The sequence below is a fragment of the Bufo bufo genome, chromosome 4, assembly GCF_905171765.1.
Source record: "Bufo bufo chromosome 4, aBufBuf1.1, whole genome shotgun sequence".
Taxonomy (NCBI): domain Eukaryota; kingdom Metazoa; phylum Chordata; class Amphibia; order Anura; family Bufonidae; genus Bufo; species Bufo bufo.
In genome coordinates, this window is record NC_053392.1 from 598879239 (window position 1) to 598901851 (window position 22613).

At 42.4% G+C, this 22613-nt stretch overlaps 1 protein-coding gene across 4 annotated transcripts in view; it reads right to left on the reverse strand.

Moving 5' to 3' along the window:
* LOC120999539 (zinc finger protein OZF-like) overlaps positions 1 to 21644 on the reverse strand; it is a 49073-nt gene extending 27429 nt beyond the window's left edge. Inside the window, exons 1-6 of one of the 4 annotated variants that reach the window (XM_040430504.1) lie at positions 14805 to 14853; positions 7241 to 7390; positions 6735 to 7111; positions 6612 to 6653; positions 6490 to 6545; positions 5160 to 5262 (exon numbers count right to left, since the gene is read on the reverse strand). In XM_040430504.1, coding sequence (XP_040286438.1) covers positions 5160 to 5262; positions 6490 to 6545; positions 6612 to 6653; positions 6735 to 6873 — 340 coding nt within the window. In that variant the 5' untranslated portion in view covers positions 6874 to 7111; positions 7241 to 7390; positions 14805 to 14853. Of the gene's footprint in view, positions 1 to 5159; positions 5263 to 6489; positions 6654 to 6734; positions 7112 to 7240; positions 7391 to 14804; positions 14854 to 21613 lie in introns of those variants that run through there. The other 3 variants (XM_040430503.1, XM_040430502.1, XM_040430501.1) reach the window with 3 other exon arrangements.
* Positions 21645 to 22613: the final 969 nt, after the last annotated feature.

Consider the following 22613-nt stretch of genomic DNA (forward strand, 5'->3'; position numbering starts at 1 on the left):
CACCTGGCCATGGAACAGCAGAGAAGCCAATTGTCCCATTACTTTTGGTCCCTTAACAAGTGGGAGGCACATATGAAAACTGTTGTAATTCCTACACCAGAATTCAGTAAGAGTCAGCTGAAGTGCAGGTGCAGGGGAGCAATTGACACCCTTCCCCACCTTCTCTCTTCTCAGAAATGCTAAACTTCTGCTGTTCTAGTTCCACATCCTGTGTACGATAAGAGGATGCCCCGCTTCTATGTAGCTGTTTCGTTTCACTGTGTTTTGTAGTTTGTGGTTTTCACTTGAGCGATGTAACGCCCACAGCTGCCGGATGTCTGCTAGTAACATTCTGATATAAGGTTTGTCTGTTAGGCCCCTTTCACATGAGCGAGTTTTCCGCGCGGGTGCAATGCGTGACGTGAACGTGAGAATCGCAGCATGTTCTAGATTCTGCGTTTTTCACGCAGCCCTGGCCCCATAGAAGTGAATGGGGCTGCGTGAATAACGCATTGCATTATTCACGCATGGGGCGCTCTGACGTCATTCTGGAGCGCCCAGGGAGCCGCACGGACGGTAAGAATACTGCTCCCCCGCTCCCCACTACTACTATGGCAACCAGGACTTTAATAGCGTCCTGGGTGCCATAGTAACACTGAACGCATTTTGAAGACAGATCCGTCTTCAAATGCTTTCAGTTCACTTGCGGTGTTACGGATCCGGCGGGCACTTCCGGCAAATGGAGTGCACGACGGATCCGGACAACGCAAGTGTGAAAGAGGCCTAAGAGATGATGTTTGTAAACCTTCAGTTTTTTTATCACGCGCGTGAAAAACGCAACAAAACTATTTGGACCCGCGCAGAAAAAACTGAACGCAATCGCAGACGAAACTTAGTGAACTTGCTTACAAAATAGTGCGAGTTTCACTGAACGCACCCTGAACGCATCCGGACCCAATCCGTCACGCTCGTGTGAAAGGGGCCTTAACCTAATAAACTCAGATTCTGCCTGTATCAGTTTTCTCTATGTGTACACATAAGACTTTCTTTGATTTAATTTGAACCCCGATAATCATAGACGCAGGGGTAATTTCCCCAATACAGGTATTTTTCAAAAGTGGATTTTTCCAACCCGATTGTCAAATTTAACAAAATCCGTTTCTGAAAGTTGGCAGCTTGAACAGTGGGGACATGTAAAGAGCTCCATCGGCCGGTTCTGATGACAGGTTCCCTTTAATGGATTTTTAAGAATGGTCACCATCTATTTCCATCGAAACAGTTATAAACCATTTTCACTGGAATAATAAAAGTTATGTTTTCATGCAAACCAACATTCAGAGAAGAATTACAGTTTGAACTACTAGATAGTCTATAGGTGGCTCCAATATTGATTACACAATTCCCCCCTCCCTGTTTGGGTGCGATACTAGGACACCACTGGGTTTACAATTTGTGTCTAGAACCCGATAACACACGGTGTAAGGCAAATAGAGAACTGCTCCCCTATAAAACCTCTCTGCACATACAATAATCCTATATGTTGTCAGACCAGGACTGTGTTCTCTGAGGTGTCAACAAGGGGACCATTTAACCCCTTCAGGACACAGCCTTATTTCACCTTAGGACCAGCCAGGCCATTTTTTGCAAATCTGACCAGTGTCACTTTAAGTGCTGATAACTTTAAAACGCTTATACAGGCCGTTCTGAGATTGTTTTTTCGTCACATATTGTACTTCATGACACTGGTAAAATTAAGTAAAAAAAGATATTTTCTTTGCATAAAAAAATATCTAATTTACCCAAAATTTGGAAAAATTTGCAAATTTCAAAGTTTCAGTTTCTCTACTTCTGTAATACATAGTAATACCCCCAAAAATTGTGATGACTTTACATTCCCCATATGTCTACTTCATGTTTGAATTATTTTGGGAATGACATTTTATTTTTTGGGGATGTTACAAGGCTTAGAAGCAAATCTTGAAATTTTTCAGAAATTTACAAAAACCCAATTTTTAAGGACCACTACAGGTCTGAAGTCACTTTGCGAGGCTTACATAATAGAAACCACCCAAAAACCCATTCTATAAACTACACCCCTCAAGGTATTCAAAACTGATTTTACAAACTTCGTTAACCCTTTAGGTGTTGCACAAGAGTTATTGGGGATGAAATTTGAGAATTTCATTTTTTTGCCTAATTTTCAATTTTAACCCATTTTTTCCACTAACAAAGCAAGGGTTAACAGCCAAACAAGACTGTATCTTTATTGCCCTAACTCTGCCGTTTACAGAAACGCCCCATATGTGGCCGTAAACTACTGTACGGGCACACAGCGGGGCGTAGAGTGAAAGGTGCGCTGTTTGGTTTTTGGAAGGCAGATTTTGCTGGACTGGTTTATTTACACCATGTCCCATTTGAAGCCCCCCTGATGCACCCCTAGTGTAGAAACTCCCTAAAAGTGACCCCATCTAAGAAACTACACCCCTCAAGGTATTCAAAACTGATTTTACAAACTTTGTTAACCCTTTAGGTGTTGCACAAGATTTAATGGAAATTAGAGATACAATTTCAAAATTTAACTTTTTTGGCAGATTTTCCATTTTAATATTTTTTTTCCAGTTACAAAGCAAGGGTTAACAGCCAAACAAAACTCATTATTTATGGCCCTGATTCTGTAGTTTACAGAAACACCCCATATGTGGTCGTAAACTGCTGTACGGGCACACGGCAGGGCGCAGAAGGAAAGGAATGCCATGCGGTTTTTGGAAGGCAGATTTTGCTGGACTGGTTTTTTTGACACCATGTCCCATTTGAAGCCCCTCTGATGCACCCCTAGAGTAGAAACTCCAAAAAAGTGACCCCATTTTAGAAACTACGGGATAGGGTGGCAGTTTTGTTGGTACTAGTTTAGGGTGCATATGATTTTTGGTTGCTCTATATTACACTTTTTGTGAGGCAAGATAACAAGAAATAGCTTTTTTGGCACAGTTTTATTTTTTGTTATTTACAACATTCATCTGACAGGTTAGATCATGTGGTAATTTCATAGAGCAGGTTGTCACGGACGTGGCGATACCTAATATGTATACACTTTTTTTATTTATGTAAGTTTTACACAATGATTTCATTTTTAAAACAAAAAAAATGTATTAGTGTCTCCATAGTCTAAGAGCCATAGTTTTTTCAGTTCTTGGGCGATTATCTTAAGTAGGGTCTAATTTTTTGCGGGATGAGATGACGGTTTGATTGGCACTATTTTCGGGTGCATATGACTTTTTGATCGCTTGCTATTACACTTTTTGTGACGTAAGATGACAAAAAAATGGCTTTTTTTACACCGTTTTTATTTTTATTTTTTTACGGTGGTCACCTGAGGGGTTAGGTCATGTGATATTGTTATAGAGCCGGTCGATACGGACGCGGCGATACCTAATATGTATACTTTTTTTTATTTATGTAAGTTTTACACAATGATTTCATTTTTGAAACAAAAAAAATCATGTTTTAGTGTTTCCATAGTCTAAGAGCCATAGTTTTTTCAGTTTTTGGGCGATTATCTTGGGTAGGGTATGATTTTTGCGGGATGAGATGACGGTTTGATTGGTACTATTTTGGCGTACATGCGACTTTTTTGATCACTTTTATTACCTTTTTTGGGAAGTAAGGTGGGCAAAATTTCAATTTCATCATAGTTTTTTATTTTTTATTTTTATGGCGTTCACCGTTCGGGTAAAGAAACATGACCATTTTATAGATCAGGTCATTACAAACGCGGCGATACCAAACATGTGTAGGGAATTTTATTTTTTTCATTTTTAATTTTTTTGATTTTTACTTTTTTCTCACTTTTTTTTACTTTTTTTTTTACCCAGACCCACTTGGTTCTTGAAGATCCAGTGGGTCTGATGTCTGTATAATACAGTACAACCATATAGTGTTTTGTACTGTATTTTACTTATACTTTGTCTGAACTGATCTATGCCTTTAGCATAGATCTGTTCAGCACCATGGACAGCAGGATGCCTGAGAAGGCGTCCTGTTGCCATGGGAACCTTCCCCGTCTGCTCAATTGGACCGCGGTATGGAAAAGGGTTAAACGGCTGACATCGCATCACAGATGTCAGCCGTTTATACCAGAGTGTCAGCAATGTGCTGACACCCTGGTATACTTACTGGCCACCAACGATTATTCAAAGGGAGGCGGGCAGGGGATCGCGATCCCGCCTCCCGCACCGCCTTTAACCCCCCCCTGCACCTCCCGCCGCCATAAAATCCTTCAGGGGTGCAGGGGGGGTGAAACATATATATTTTATGCATATTAAAGTTTCTGATCCCCGCGGTCAGGGACCGCGTGGGATCAGAAACTGCAGAAAGCGCATCAAACCGCAGGTCTGAATTGACCTGCGGTTTGTTGCGATCGCCGACATGGGGGGGGGGGGGTCACGGGACCCCCCACGCATTTAGCCGAGGTGCCTGCTCAATGATTTGAGCAGGCACCTTGTTCCGATCACCGCAGGCCGGGCGGCAGTGATCGGAACAACACATCACGTACCAGTACATCATGTGTCCTTAAGTACCAGGACATCATGACGTACCGGTACGTCATGTGTCCTTAAGAGGTTAACAGCTGCCATGAGATATTTTGGGGCCCCATATACTGGGATTGGTCAGAGCCCTTGGGGAGAGTGGGGTATAGCATTGAAGTCTTTAGCAGGAAGGGGTGAGCAGAATGGCCGGCAAGCTGTCACTGACCACTGGGGATTTGTCCTCCTATGATTACTTCTTTAGGGCAGAACATTGTGAGATCTTTATGGTCAGACAGGCAGCGGCTACTGTTCATTGGTGGCTCTTTTTATTTCAGCTCTTTTTATTTCGGCTCTACCATAAGGCTTCTCCTATTCCCAGAAAAATTCTGAAGTGTCAGTAAAGCCTCTAAGTACTACGGAAAGAGGGTTCATAGAAGTTAGAAGAATGGGTGATATCCCCCAACCTTCTGATCAATACTGAGGGACACCTGGTATCGGTAACAATTGTGTGCTAATAAAGGAAAACCTGTCAGAAAGTACAATATGTGACCCCCAAACTGCCACCACTACCTGACTATACAAGGAGTCATCAGTAGCCAGTGAAGGAGCAGAATCTGTGAGTCTTCTCTGCTTTATGTAGTGGTTACTACTCACCTGGGTGGTTATCGGTGGGAACGTCCTCTATGATCTGCTCATCACCCCTCACATATGTATCTTCAGCCTTAATATTGGTCAGATCTTTACCCAGATTTAAAAGCTGTAAAACAGAAATGGTAAAAGTCAGCAGACTGATGGAGAAGTCGTGTGGAATGTTTGATGTGACCAGAAAAGATCATTAATTACAATTACAATAAGTGATGAAATGACAGCAGAGTTATCTGCTATGGCAGTGGTCCATGCCTATAGCTCCTCTCCTTCCTGCTGGTGGGCACGCCTGCTGCCTGGTTTACCTGCTCCATAGCTTTAGGGCTCCAGCGGTCCAGTCCCACAGACATCCCTCTCTCCCTTCCCATTGGTTCCGGCTGGACACTTTGCTGCCTGACCTGACCCTTGCCTGACCTCCGTTCTGATCCTGAGCTGCTTGCCCTGACAACGGACCATTTATCAGACTGCATGTATTCTGCCTTGCCTGACCCCGTGGGTCACCAGTCACTTGTACAGAAACTACTTCAAGTGCAGCAACCTAGTGGTTCCCCTGCAGCAGAGTCCAAATCCCTGTACAGGGGATAAAGTTAGAGGGAAGGATGGGGAAGGGGGGTGTCACTTATATAATACACTTTGGAGCAGAACCATGTCAAATCTGTTCAAGGAACACAGCGGATCTACATGTGCCATGTTTCATTTTTGACCCAAAAATATCTGCAGGTCCCCTGTATATATGCATCTGGTTGGTTCCTTATTCCAACCAGCAGTCTCTACAGACCAGAAAACTGTGAGAAGATCTAGACCAGTGTTTCCCAACCAGTGTGCCTCCAGCTGTTGCAAAACTACAACTCCCAGCATGCCCAGACAGCCTTTGGCTGTGCGGGCATGCTGGGAGTTGTAGTTTTGCAACAGCTGGAGGCACACTGGTTGGCAAACACTGATCTAGACGACATGTATTAGGATTCGCGTCCCCACCTATCCCTTGGTTGAACTTGATGGACTTATGTCTTTTTTTAAACCGTACTATGTGACTATGTAACTATGGTCTATAGCAGACATGGCCAACCTGCGGCTCTCCAGCCGTTGTAAAACTGCAACTCCCACCATGCTCTGCTGTAGGCTCATACCTGTAGGCAGTCTGGGCATGCTGGGAGTTGCAGTTTTAAAATAGCTGGAGAGCCTCAGGTTGGCCATCCCTGGTCTATAGTTAGCTGTAATCCTGCCATCTCTACCTTTCTCATTATACAAGGATAAAACATATAATACTGGTTTATAAAACAAGACTGAACACAAGATCTTCACAGCACTTCTACAGATCATAGGGAACCTTTCATGAGACCTTATTTCCATCTATCTGATGATCATATGGAATGCTTTGATGTTCTTCTGAACCATCTTGTAGAAGAAGAGGACTAGGACATCTCTCATCCTGTAGAAGAAGGGGACTGGGACATCTCTCATCCTGTAGAAGAAGAGGACTGGGAGTTGTTCTCTCTTCTTTAACTGTAGGAAAAACATACGGTGACAATTAACCTCTTACATATAACTAGAGAGAGGATGTGTGTATTTAGTCATGTCTTTTACCTGGTGGCTGGTGATCCTCCATCATGACGTTCTTGTACAGTTCTTTGTGTCCTTCTAAATACTCAGACTCCTCCATGGAGAAATAGACGGCGACATCCTGACACCTTATAGGAACCTGACAACACAATGATACAGTCATCACCCATATCCCATCATAGTGTTACTGTATAATGTCCCGGCATTCCCAGCGATGTCACCTCTCCAGTCAGCAGCTCAATGATCTTGTTGGTGAGCTCTAGGACCTTCTCTCTGTTGATGTTCTGATGTATCGGGATGTGAGGTCTCGGCCTGGACATTGGGCTCAGGATTCCTCCCCGTCCTTCAGATACCGGGGCCTGACAATGCTCACTAGAGGTCTTCTTCACTACTGTGTATTCCTGGTTATGGAGAGACGCAGTAATAAATATCACTCCATACATCTCCAGAGTCCCTCACCTCTCCAGTCATGTCCGTCTGTTAGTAACATAGAGAAGATGATGTAATGTGACATCATCAGAATCTCTCACCTCTCCAGTAAGCCGGAGGAGGATCTCTAGGGTGAGATTTATTATACTCTCTGCCATCTTGTCCCCATCCCTATCCATCCTTGAAGGGTCAATCAGGAGAATGATCTTATATAGGAGATATACGCTGAGCAGATCCTATATTGTAGGAACCTGAATGGAAAGAAGATGAACCGATGTAAAATCATAGAAAATCCCATGTAAAATACAATTACTGGAGATAAGAAGAGGAAACACTGGAGGAGATAATAACGTGTATCAAGGCAGCTCCTCCATGTTTCAGGTCAAAGCCTGTCACACCTTCATATTACCACTATAGTCAGTTACAGGACACAGCGGTAATACCAGTATAAAGCTGTAATGTGGTAGATCACTACATAGATCTAGAGCTCAGACTGCCCTCGTCCAATCAGTTGGAATCACAAGAATAAAGGGCATCTGTCAGCAGATTGGTACCTGTGACACCGGCTGACCTGGTACATGTGCGCTTGGCAGCTGAAGGCATCTGTGTTGGTCCCATGTTGATATGTGCCCGCACTGCTGAGATAATTATGTTTTATTATATGCAAATGAACCTCCAGGAGTAACGGGGGTGTTGCCTTTTTACCTAGAGGCTCCTCCTTTCTGCACCTGCCACGCCCTTTTCACTTTGATTGACAGGACCTGGCAGTGAAGACGTAATCACACCTGACCCTGTCAATGAAACTGAAATGGGCGTGGCAGGTGCAGAAAACGAGGAGCCTCTAGGTGTAAGGGCAACACCCCCTATTTGCATATATTAACCCCTTCTACCCAAGGCCAGTTTTCAACTTCCTGCTATTTTTGCAAATCGGACGTGTCAATTTATGTGCTAATAACTTTGGAATAGTTTTACTTATCTATTCTGAGATTGTCTGGTGACACATTTCACTTCATGTTAGCTGCAATATTTGGTCAATATTTTTTTCCTTAACTTCCTTAAAAACAAACAAAAAAAACACAAAACTCCTAAAATACTTATCAGTCAACATTCCCCATATCTCTACCTTATGTTGGCATCATTTTGTAATTGTCATTTTATTTGTTTAGGATGTTAGGTTTAAAATTTTAGAAGTAATTAAAAATAATAATAATAATATTTTTTTTTTTTTTTTTTTAGCACCAGTTTAGTTAAAGTAATTTTGAGGGGCTTACATAATAGAAACCCATAAATTACCCTATTTTAGAAACTAAACCCTTTAAATTATTCAAAACTGATGTTACAAACTTTGTTAACCCTTGAGGTGTTCCACAGCAGTTTCAATGAAAATGAAGGTAAAATTTATAGCCATATATGAACATGTCTGCCGGTCAGTAGCCCAAAGTCATTTAACCCTTTAAATCACACTCATGCCCACGTTGATGCCCATCTGTGTGCCAGTCATTTCTGTGGTCATACCCAGGACCGCTCAGTGCAATTTATTTTATCAATGGGAAAAGTTCTTATAATTCATTAACAAAACACGAAAAATACAAATTATGATAATAAGAAACTAATGAATAAGAAACCTTCAGCTGCGTCCATCGCACAGTACAGAAATAATTCCGCCATATAGCACATAGAGAGCGGCTGCAGTGCAGTATAAGGCGGGGTTCACACGTGACTGGTCAGCTGCAGATTTACTTTGCGGATTTCTGTGCGGTAAATCTGCAGCGTTGTACAGAACCAGCAAAGGGAATGAGCTTTTAGTAATTCTCAGTCACACGTCGGGCGGTCACTTCCACAACCCCATAAAGGAGGACATTGTACCAGGGACAGTGGCACATAATGCTTCAATACTTCAGCATGCCCGATACTAAAATACATACTTATAGCAAAGACAGGTGCACTCTGCGGTCTTCCTAAACCCTCAAACTGATGTTAAAATTGAGAGATTAGCCAACATATCCTACTGTGGCGGACATGTCTGAGCCCGAGCTCCGCGCCAAGGTTTCTCAAGTAGCTCGGGTCCTAACACTCACCTACCTGAGCCGTATATAGAGATGCCTGGAGGTGTATAAACTCCAATTTAAATGTGCCTGTTTTCCATCCACAGGCTACATTTAGGTGCACCTGTGAGGCCTGGGCCATATCAGCCAATCTTGAGTGGGACTCGCAGACTCCTCCCATTGCTAGCATGGTTACATGCTGGAGGTAACTGGTGAGTTGTCTGTGAGTCGGACCTCACGCTCCTGTAATTCGCCCACTGGCCCCTGGTATTGCCTATACGGCTCAGGTAGGTAAGCTCAGGTACTTTTTGCACAACTTGCTGTTCTCTAACAAGGAGCTTAATGGCAAAATTCACAACAGGTGTTTTCTCCATGAATCTCCCAATAAATTCCTGGTTCAATTAGAATTGGTATTTAAACAGTCCTTCTCATCATGCTGTTCACATTTTGACATCATGAGGCCAAGAAGACACCAAACAGTACCTTGACATTGCAAGGCTTCAAGGAAGATGTTCTCAGACAGAAGTGGCAACTGAGCTTAGAGTGTCAGAGTGTCATCAGCAGGTTGCAACAGAGGTACAGAGATACTTGAAGAGTCACAGAAGTGAACATCCTTCGGCAAAATCCTACACGGATGACGGCTTCAGTACGAACAATGCCCTGTGGAACAGGATGATGAATGCCACACAACTCAAGGCACAACTAAAGAGAGGTGAGAGGCAACCAAGTGTCAAGTCAGACCATTCGAAACAATTTACATTAGCGTGGTCTGCGTGCTAGACTACCTTCTTATCGAGGGCACATCATTAGAGAACGGCTGCTGGAGACTGGGGGACCTCAAATGGAGTGGCGTGCACCTTCTCCAGACCTGAATCCCATTGAAAACCTATGGGATCAGCTGAGTCGTCGTGTAGAGGCTCGTAACTCTGTACCCCAGAACCTCAAAGACATGAGGGCCGCGCTTCAAGAAGAGTGGGATTCCATGCCTCAGCAGACAATAAGTGGACTTGTGAACAGCAGCAGACATCGCTGTCAAACTGTAATTGATGCTCAAGGTCACATGACAAGTTATTGAGACCCTGACATTTTTGTGGAGGTACACCCAGCAGCAGGGTCGGCTTTTGTTTTAATAAATTGTGTTGAGATAAGGAAATCACCATGCTGCTTCTACTTAAATGCCCAACATTCATGACATAATATCACTGGAGCGGGAACTTTTTACGTTTTCCATAAATTTATTGTATAGTGTAGTGTATATAATTATATTTAGGGGATACCCAGGTTATAACAGCAAAGTATATACTATAATTAGGGATGAGCGAATCGACTAAGTCGATTCGCATAAAACCAAGGTATTACTTGGAACCGAACCCAAGTTCGGGAAATGTTTTTTTACAGTACAAATTAATTTATGAAGTTATTACCCTAAGTCTTACGAGACTTCGCGAAGCAATAACTTCAGCTTATCGGAGCCAATATATTCTAATACTGTACGGAGCTCCTGCTCAGTATTAGAATGAAGTTTTATGCGAATCGACAGATATATACCTGCGCTGTACATATAGAATTATACTCAGATAGACCCAGGTTATACCAGCATAGTCTATACTATAATACACAGGAGGATGACTATGTATATACCTGTACATATAGATTACACTCAGATATACCCAGGTTATACCAGCATAGTATATACTATAATACACAGGAAGATGACTATGTATATACCTGTACATATAGATTATACTCAGATATACCCAGGTTATACCAGCACAGTATATACTATAATACACAGGAGGATGACTATGTATATACCTGTACATATAGATTACACTCAGATATACCCAGGTTATACCAGCATAGTATATACTATAATACACAGGAGGATGACTATGTATATACCTGTACATATAGATTACACTCAGATAGACCCAGGTTATACCAGCACAGTCTATACTATAATACACAGGAGGATGACTATGTATATACCTGTACATATAGATGACACTCAGATAGACCCAGGTTATACCAGCATAGTATATACTATAATACACAGGAGGATGACTATGTATACACCTGTACATATAGATGACACTCAGATATACCCAGGTTATACCAGCATAGTCTATACTATAATACACAGGAAGATGACTATGTATATACCTGTACATATAGATTACACTCAGATAGACCCAGGTTATACCAGCATAGTATATACTATAATACACAGGAAGATGACTAGATATATACAGTACAGACCAAAAGTTTGGACACACCTTCTCATTCAAAGAGTTTTCTTTATTTTCATGACTATGAAGGCATCAAAACTATGAATTAACACATGTGGAATTATATACATAACAAACAAGTGTGAAACAACTGAAAATATGTCATATTCTAGGTTCTTCAAAGTAGCCACCTTTTGCTTTGATTACTGCTTTGCACACTCTTGGCATTCTCTTGATGAGCTTCAAGAGGTAGTCCCCTGAAATGGTTTTCACTTCACAGGTGTGCCCTGTCAGGTTTAATAAGTGGGATTTCTTGCCTTATAACTGGGGTTGGGACCATCAGTGGCGTTGAGGAGTCAGGTGGATACACAGCTGAAAGTCCTACTGAATAGACTGTTAGAATTTGTATTATGGCAAGAAAAAAGCAGCTAAGTAAAGAAAAACAAGTGGCCATCATTACTTTAAGAAATGAAGGTCAGTCAGTCAGCCGAAAAATTGGGAAAACTTTGAAAGTAAGGGCTATTTGACCATGAAGGAGAGTGATGGGGTGCTGCGCCAGATGACCTGGCCTCCACAGTCACCGGACCTGAACCCAATCGAGATGGTTTGGGGTGAGCTGGACCGCAGAGTGAAGGCAAAAAGGCCAACAAGTGCTAAGCATCTCTGGGAACTCCTTCAAGACTGTTGGAAGATCATTTCAGGGGAGTACCTCTTGAAGCTCATCAAGAGAATGCCAAGAGTGTGCAAAGCAGTAATCAAAGCAAAAGGTGGCTACTTTGAAGAACCTAGAATATGACATATTTTCAGTTGTTTCACACTTGTTTGTTATGTATATAATTCCACATGTGTTAATTCATAGTTTTGATGCCTTCATAGTCATGAAAATAAAGAAAACTCTTTGAATGAGAAGGTGTGTCCAAACTTTTGGTCTGTACTGTATACTATAATACACAGGAGGATGACTATGTATATACCTGCGCTGTACATATAGATTACACATACATAGTATATACTATAATATACAGGAAGATGACTATGTATATACCTGTACATATAGATTATACTCAAATATACCCAGGTTATACCAGCATAGTCTATACTATAATACACAGGAGGATGACTATGTATATACCTGTACATATAGATTACACTCAGATAGACCCAGGTTATACCAGCATAGTCTATACTATAATACACAGGAGGATGACTATGTATATACCTGTACATATAGATTACACTCAGATAGACCCAGGTTATACCAGCATAGTATATACTATAATACACAGGAAGATGACTATGTATATACCTGTACATATAGATTACACTCAGATAGACCCAGGTTATACCAGCATAGTCTATACTATAATACACAGGAGGATGACTATGTATACACCTGTACATATAGATTACACTCAGATAGACCCAGGTTATACCAGCATAGTATATACTATAATACACAGGAGGATGACTATGTATATATCTGTACATATAGATTACACTCAGATATACCCAGGTTATACCAGCATAGTCTATACTATAATACACAGGAGGATGACTATGTATATACCTGTACATAAAGATTACACTCAGATAGACCCAGGTTATACCAGCATAGTATATACTATAATACACAGGAAGATGACTATGTATATACCTGTACATATAGATTACACTCAGATAGACCCAGGTTATACCAGCATAGTATATACTATAATACACAGGAGGATGACTATGTATATACCTGTACATATAGATTACACTCAGATATACCCAGGTTATACCAGCATAGTATATACTATAATACACAGGAGGATGACTATGTATATACCTGTACATATAGATTACACTCAGATAGACCCAGGTTATACCAGCATAGTATATACTATAATACACAGGAGGATGACTATGTATATACCTGTACATATAGATTACACTCAGATAGACCCAGGTTATACCAGCATAGTATATACTATAATACACAGGAGGATGACTATGTATATACCTGTACATATAGATTACACTCAGATAGACCCAGGTTATACCAGCATAGTATATACTATAATACACAGGAGGATGACTATGTATATACCTGTACATATAGATTACACTCAGATAGACCCAGGTTATACCAGCATAGTATATACTATAATACACAGGAGGATGACTATGTATACACCTGTACATATAGATTACACTCAGATAGACCCAGGTTATACCAGCATAGTATATACTATAATACACTGGAGGATGACTATGTATACACCTGTACATATAGATTACACTCAGATAGACCCAGGTTATACCAGCATAGTATATACTATAATACACAGGAAGATGACTATGTATATACCTGTACATATAGATTACACTCAGATAGACCCAGGTTATACCAGCATAGTCTATACTATAATACACAGGAGGATGACTATGTATACACCTGTACATATAGATTACACTCAGATAGACCCAGGTTATACCAGCATAGTATATACTATAATACACAGGAAGATGACTATGTATATACCTGTACATATAGATTACACTCAGATATACCCAGGTTATACCAGCATAGTATATACTATAATACACAGGAGGATGACTATGTATATACCTGTACATATAGATTACACTCAGATAGACCCAGGTTATACCAGCATAGTATATACTATAATACACAGGAGGATGACTATGTATACACCTGTACATATAGATTACACTCAGATAGAACCAGGTTATACCAGCATAGTATATACTATAATACACAGGAGGATGACTATGTATATACCTGTACATATAGATTACACTCAGATAGACCCAGGTTATACCAGCATAGTATATACTATAATACACAGGAGGATGACTATGTATATACCTGTACATATAGATTACACTCAGATATACCCAGGTTATACCAGCATAGTATATACTATAATACACAGGAGGATGACTATGTATACACCTGTACATATAGATTACACTCAGATAGACCCAGGTTATACCAGCATAGTCCATACTATAATACACAGGAGGATGACTGTGTATATACCTGTACATATAGATTACACTCAGATAGACCCAGGTTATACCAGCATAGTCTATACTATAATACACAGGAGGATGACTATGTATATACCTGTACATACAGATTACACTCAGATAGACCCAGGTTATACCCGCATAGTATATACTATAATACACAGGAGGATGACTATGTATATACCTGTACATATAGATTACACTCAGATAGACCCAGGTTATACCCGCATAGTATATACTATAATACACAGGAGGATGACTATGTATACACCTGTACATATAGATTACACTCAGATAGACCCAGGTATACAGAACATGGAGAGGACGCCCCACAGCCCAACACACAGGACACTTACCTGAACCTCACTTATCACCACCGATCTCAGAGTCACATTACCTCACCAAGGTGATTCTGTGTGGGAGGAGTCAGGCTCCAGGCTGTGTTGCCGGAAGAGGTAAAGGACCTGTGTGATGATATGACCATGTGATCCTGTGTGGGAGGACCTATGCTTTTGACTATGCTGCTGGAGGAGGTAAAGGACCTGTGATGATGTCATGACCATGTGATCCTGTGTGGGAGGAGTCAGGCTCCATGATGTGCTGCTGGAGGAGTTAAAGGACCTGTGATGATGTCATGACCATGTGATCCTGGGTGGGAGGAGTCAGGCTCCATGATGTGTTGCTGTTGGATGTAAAGGACCTGTGATGATGTCATGACCATGTGATCCTGGGTGGGAGGAGTCAGGCTCCATGATGTGTTGCTGTTGGATGTAAAGGACCTGTGATGATTAGAGATGAGCGAAGTTTTATAATATTTGATTCAGACGATTCTAAATGTGCTTTAATACGAATTGATTCGTCATGAAGAGCTATTAATTGTATGGAGCGGGTTGCTGCAGTGAGCCCGGTCCATTCGCAGTAGGTGGCGGCTGTAATGACAGGGAAAGACAATGAGCCCCCAACATTTGATCCCTCATATGCCGCAATGAACACCAACAGCGGCATCTGTGAGGTGAGGCAGAGGGATGCGGCTCTCTCTGCCTTCTGATCGGAGCCCCCGCAGTGTAATCATGGGGTTATTATCGGTTACCATGGCAGCCTGGACTCTTATGAAACTTTCCAGGCCTGCCACAGTAAGGGCTCATGCACACGACTGTACGTATTTTACGTTCCACAAAACATGGATGCGTAAAAAATATGGATGACGTTCGTGTGCATTCCGTATTTTGAGGAATTGAACAGCTTGGTCATAATAGAACACTTCTATCCTTGTCCGTTATATGGGCAATATGAGGAGACTTTTTTATTTTTTGTGAAACGGACATACGAAAGCGGTATGCACATGTAATGACCCGGAGTGCCATTACCACCTCCTTTTGTACCCCCACTATCTTTAATGTGTGATCCTGTGTCATCTCTCATATTTAACCCTTTAAGGACCTATGACGTAGCTGTACGTCATGGGTCCAATCCCTAAACATGGCGTCCGTTTGCGCGTGCAGCGGGAGCCTTAGCCGCTAGGTTTCTGCTATTTTAAATAGCAGAGACCCACGGCATATGTATGCGATCAGCCATAAGGCTGATCGCATACATCTTAGCTATCAAATGCTGTGGTCAAATGTGACCTCGGCATCTGCGTAGACCGGAACCGGAAGTCGCGCGCTTCTGGTCCGGTAACAGCGTTCCCCAGCTGAGATTGGGGGACCTGTTATCTCATTCTAATTGACCGAAGCCTCAAGCCGGCTTCAGAGTCTATTAGATGTATATATCAATACAGGCCACTAGGTGGCAGCCTTGTATTGATATAGTGCAATTGAAGTCTTCAATGATGGCTATTTAGCCATCACTGAATACTATGGGCAATCAAATCATTGCCAGTTATTGTCACCCAAGGTGACTTAAAAAAGTTTAAAAAAAGTTTTTATAAATAAAAAAAAGTTCAAATCACCCCCTTTTCCTTAACCGTCTCTGGACCGCCTAACGCAGGATCGCGTTCCGGAGGCGGCAGCCCTGCGCACAGTCACGCATATATGCGTCATCTCGCGAGAAGCGAGATTTTCTGTGAACGCGTGCACACAGGCGCGCGATCGTTCGCTGGCAGGCTGGAGATGCGATTTTTTTAACCCCTAACAGGTATATTAGACGCTGTTTTGATAACAGCGTCTAATATACCTGGTCCTCTGGTGGTCCCTTTTGCTTGGATCGACCACCAGAGGACACAGGCAGCTCAGTAATAAGTAGCACCAAACACCACTACACTACACCCCCCCTGTCACTTATTAACCCCTGATCACACCTGATCACCCCATATAGACTCCCTGATCACCCCCCTGTCATTGATCATTCCCCTGTCATTGATCACCCCCCTTGTAAGGCTCCATTCAGACGTCCGTATGTTTTTTACGGATCCACTGATACATGGATCGGATCCGCAAAACACATACGGACGTCTGAATGGAGCCTTACAGGGGGGTGATCAATGACGGGGTGATCACCCCATATAGACTCCCTGATCACCCCCCTGTCATTGATCACCCCCCTGTCATTGATCACTCCCCTGTAAGGCTCCATTCAGACGTCCGTATGTTTTTTACGGATCCACGGATACATGGATCGGATCCGCAAAACACAGACGTCTGACTGGAGCCTTACAGGGGGGTGATCACCCCATATAGACTCCCTGATCACCCCCCTGTCATTGATTACCCCCCTGTCATTGATCACCCCCCTGTAAGGCTCCATTCAGACGTCCGTATGTTTTTTACGGATCCACAGATACATGGATCGGATCCGCAAAACACATACGGACATCTGAATGGAGCCTTACAGGGGGGTGATCACCTCATATAGACTCCCTGATCACCCCCCTGTCATTGATCACCCCCCTGTCATTGATCACCCCCCTGTAAGGCTCCATTCAGATGTCCGTATGTGTTTTGCGGATCCGATCCATGTATCCGTGGATCCGTAAAAAACATACGGACATCTGAATGGAGCCTTACAGGGGGGTGATCAATGACAGGGGGGTGATCACCCCATATAGACTCCCTGATCACAACCCTGTCATTGATCCCCCCCCTGTAAGGCTCCATTCAGACATTTTTTTGGCCCAAGTTAGCGGAAATTTTTTTTCTTTTTTTTTCTTACAAAGTCTCATATTCCACTAACTTGTGTCAAAAAATAAAATCTCACATGAACTCACCATACCCCTCACGGAATCCAAATGCGTAAAATTTTTTAGACATTTATATTCCAGACTTCTTCTCACGCTTTAGGGCCCCTAAAATGCCAGGGCAGTATAAATACCCCACATGTGACCCCATTTCGGAAAGTAGACACCCCAAGGTATTCACTGAGGGGCATATTGAGTCCATGAAAGATTGAAATTTTTGTCCCAAGTTAGCGGAAAGGGAGACTTTGTGAGAAAAAAAAAATAAAAAATCAAATTCCTCTAACTTGTGGCAAAATTTTTTTTTTCTATGAACTCACCATGCCCCTCATTGAATACCTTGGGGTGTCTTCTTTCAAAAATGGGGTCACATGTGGGGTATTTATATTACCCTGGCATTTTAGGGGCCCTAAAGCGTGAGAAGAAGTCTGGGATCCAAATGTCTAAAAATGCCCTCCTAAAAGGAATGTGGGCCCCTTTGTGCATCTAGGCTGCAAAAAAGTGTCACACATCTGGTATCGCCGTACTCAGTATAACTACCCCACAAGTGACCCCATTTTGGAAAGAAGATACCCCAAGGTATTTCGTGATGGGCATAGTGAGTTCATGGAAGTTTTTATTTTTTGTCACAAGTTAGTGGAATATGAGACTTTGTAAGAAATGTTTTTTTTAAAAAAATCATCATTTTCCGCTAACTTGTGACAAAAAATAAAAAATTCGAGGAACTCGCCATGCCCCTCACGGAATACCTTGGGGTGTCTTCTTTCCAAAATGGGGTCACTTGTGGGGTAGTTATACTGCCCTGGCATTCTAGGGGCCCTAATGTGTGGTAAGTAGTTTGAAATCAAAATGTGTAAAAAATGACCTGTGAAATCCTAAAGGTGCTCTTTGGAATGTGGGCCCCTTTGCCCACCTAGGCTGCAAAAAACTGTCACACATGTGGTATTGCCGTACTCAGGAGAAGTTGGGGAATGTGTTTTGGGGTGTCATTTTACATATACCCATGCTGGGTGAGATAAATATCTTGGTCAATTGCCAACTTTGTATAAAGAAATGGGAAAAGTTGTCTTTTGCCAAGATATTTCTCTCACCCAACATGGGTATATGTAAAATAACACCCCAAAACACATTGCCCAACTTCTCCTGAGTAACGGCGATACCACATGTGTGACACTTTTTTGCAGCCTAGGTGGGCAAAGGGGCCCACATTCCAAAGAGCACCTTTCGGATTTCACCGGCCATTTTTTACAGATTTTGATTTCAAACTACTTCGCACGCATTTGGGCCCCTAAAATGCCAGGGCAGTATAACTACCCCACAAGTGACCCCATTTTGGAAAGAAGACACCCCAAGGTATTTCGTGATGGGCATAGTGAGTTCATGGAAGTTTCTATTTTTTGTCACAAGTTAGTGGAATATGAGACTTTGTAAGAAAAAAATAAAAATAAATCATCATTTTCCGCTAACTTGTGACAAAAAATAAAAAGTTCTATGAACTCACTATGCCCATCAGCGAATACCTTAGGGTGTCTACTTTCCGAAATGGGGTCATTTGTGGGGTGTTTGTACTGTCTGGCCATTGTAGAACCTCAGGAAACATGACAGGTGCTCAGAAAGTCAGAGCTGCTTCAAAATGCGGAAATTCACATTTTTGTACAATAGTTTGTAAACGCTATAACTTTTACCCAAACCATTTTTTTTTTTTACCCAAACATTTTTTTTTTATCAAAGACATGTAGAAAAATAAATTTTGAGAAAAATTTATATATGGATGTCGTTTTTTCTGCTAAATTTTACAACTGAAAGTGAAAAATGTCATTTTTTTTGCTAAAAAATCGTTAAATTTAGATTAATAACAAAAAAAGTAAAAATGTCAGCAGCAATGAAATACCACCAAATGAAAGCTCTATTAGTGAGAAGAAAAGGAGGTAAAATTCATTTGGGTGGTAAGTTGCATGACCGAGCAATAAACGGTGAAATTAGTGTAGTGCAGAAGTGTAAAAAGTGGCCTGGTCATTAAGGCCTCATGCACACGACCGTTGTGTGCATCCGTGGCCGTTGTGCCGTTTTCCATTTTTTTTCGCGGACCCATTGACTTTCAATGGGTCCGTGGAAAAATCGGAAAATGCACCGTTTGGCAGCCGCATCCGTGAGCCGTGTTTCCTGGCCGTGAAAAAAATATGACCTGTCCTATTTTTTTCACGGCCAACGGTTCACGGATCCATTCAAGTCAATGGGTCCGTGAAAGAACACGGATGCACACAAGATTGGCATCCGTGTCCGTGATCCGTGGCCGTAGGTTAGTTTCTATACAGACGGATCCGAAGATCCGTCTGCATAAAAGCTTTTTCAGAGATGAGTTTTCACTTCGTGAAAACTCAAATCCGACAGTATATTCTAACACAGAGGCGTTCCCATGGTGATGGGGACGCTTCAGGTTAGAATATACTAACAGAACTGTGTACATGACTGCCCCCTGCTGCCTGGCAGGTGCTGCCAGGCAGCAGGGGGCAGCCCCCCCCCCCTGTAGTTAACACATTGGTGGCCAGTGCGGCCGGCCCCCCCCTCCCCTGTAGTTAACTCATTGGTGGCCAGTGCGGCCCCTCCCCTCCCCTGTAGTTAACTCATTGGTGGCCAGTGGGCCCCCCCCTGTAGTTAACTCATTGGTGGCCAGTGCGGCCGGCCCCCCCCTCCCCTGTAGTTAACTCATTGGTGGCCAGTGCGGCCCCCCTCCCTCCCCTGTAGTTAACTCATTGGTGGCCAGTGCGGCCCCCCTCCCTCCCCTGTAGTTAACTCGTTGGTGGGCAGTGGGCAGCAGTCATGTACACAGTTCTTTTAGTATATTCTAACCTGAAGCGTCCCCATCACCATGGGAACGCCTCTGTGTTAGAATATACTGTCGGATTTGAGTTTCACGATGTAACTCAAATCCGACAGTATATTCTAACATAGAGGCGTTCCCATGGTGATGGGGACGCTTCAAGTTAAAATATACCATCGGATTGGAGAAAACTCCGATCCGATGGTATATAAACTCCTGACTTTACATTGAAAGTCAATGGGGGACGGATCCGTTTGAAATTGCACCATATTGTGTCAACGTCAAACGGATCCGTCCCCATTGACTTGCATTGTAATTCAGGACGGATCCGTTTGGCTCCGCACGGCCAGGCGGACACCAAAACGTCCGTGGATCCTCCAAAAATCAAGGAAGACCCACGGACGAAAAAACGGTCACGGATCATGGAAAAACGGAACCCCGTTTTGCGGTCCGCAAAAAAATACGGTCGTGTGCATGAGGCCTAAGGGTGTTTAAGCTAGGGGGGCTGAGGTGGTTAAAATAAAAATACTTAACCAATAAAAATAATAAACATGGGCATCGCCGCGTGCAAAAATAGCCATTATAACAATATTAATGGCATGCGGCAAATGGCGTAGTGGGGAAAAAAATAAAAACAGCCAATTTGCCATTTTTTGTCACTTCAACTACCCAATATTTTTTTAATAAAAAGTAATCAAATGGTCGCACACACTTAAAATTTGTATCACTGAAAAGAACAGATCGTCCCGCAAAAAATTTGCCATTACACAGCCCCGTACACATAGCTACAAAAATGTTATAGGAGTCAGAATATGGTTATGAAAGAAAATATGTTTTTTTCCTCAAAGGTTTTAATATTATTATTTTTTCAGTATTAAAAGGCAAGAAAAATTATACAAGTGTGGTATCGTTGGAACCAGGGGCGGATTAAGTGCATGATAGGCCCGGGGCTGTCTATCCAACTTGGGCCCCTCCCTCCCTCCATTTTAGTTTAGTTTTTTTTTTTTGTATGAAGAGGCTGCGGTGCTTCATGAGCGCCACAGTCTTTTCCTAGGCCATATGACATCTTCAGACTAAAAAAAAATTCCCCAAATTGGGTCCTAAACTGAAAAATTTGGTCGCCAAATTTAAAATACATATAATTATAATAAAAAAGACATGGAGGCACAACATACCTCTTACATCCAGGGACATCTCCTGTCATGTAGACATCTTCTCCTCCATTTGACCCAGACCACCATGGCAAATTCTTTCAGCCGCATCTCGTCAATACAGACACGTTAGATTTCTCAATTTTTCCATCAACCTCCTCACTCTGCTGCCACCCCTAATACTGTGCCTGTTTTTCTCCCCAATGCCCCAGGTACTATACTGCTGAAAAAATAGTGACCCTAATAGACATAATTGGGGTAATTTATCAAACTGGTGTAAAGTAGAACTGGATTTCCAAAAGAGCTGTCAAATATGAAATGTGAGATCTGATTGGCTGCTATGGGCAACTAAGCCAGTTCTACTTTACACCAGTCTGATAAATTACCCCAGATGTTCCTATAGTGTCCACAGCAGCTATAATGTCCCCTAGAGACCCCCAGTAATAATAACACCCTCAATTGTGCTCCAGGCAATAATCCCTGTATAGTGTCCCCAGAAATAATAGAATTACCCCTACAGTGCCTCCCCAATAGCAACACCCCCATATAGTAATTTCCACCACACTGCCCCACATAGTAATCCCCAATAGTAATTTGCCTCCAGACAGTAATTTCCCCTACATAGTAATTTGCCCCACATAGCAATTTCCCCCACACTGTCCCCACATAGCAATTTCCTCCACATTGCCCCCACACAATAGTTTCCCCCACACAGCAATTACCCCACACTGTCCCCACATAGCAATTACCCCACACTGTCCCCACATAGTAATTTGCCCCCACACTGCCCTATATAGTAATTTTTCCCCACATAGTAGTCCCTCCCATAATAATTTGGCCCCACACAGCCCCCACATTCCCCCCATGTACTCGATGTCTCTTCCCTAATATGTCCTCCTATGTGCCCCCCCCCACATATCCCCCAAAGTAGGCACATGAAATAAAAAAATGAAAAGCTAAATACTCACCTATGTCTAGAAACAGGCGCTTGCTCGCAGAGGAAGGCGGGATGAGGCAGGCGTGC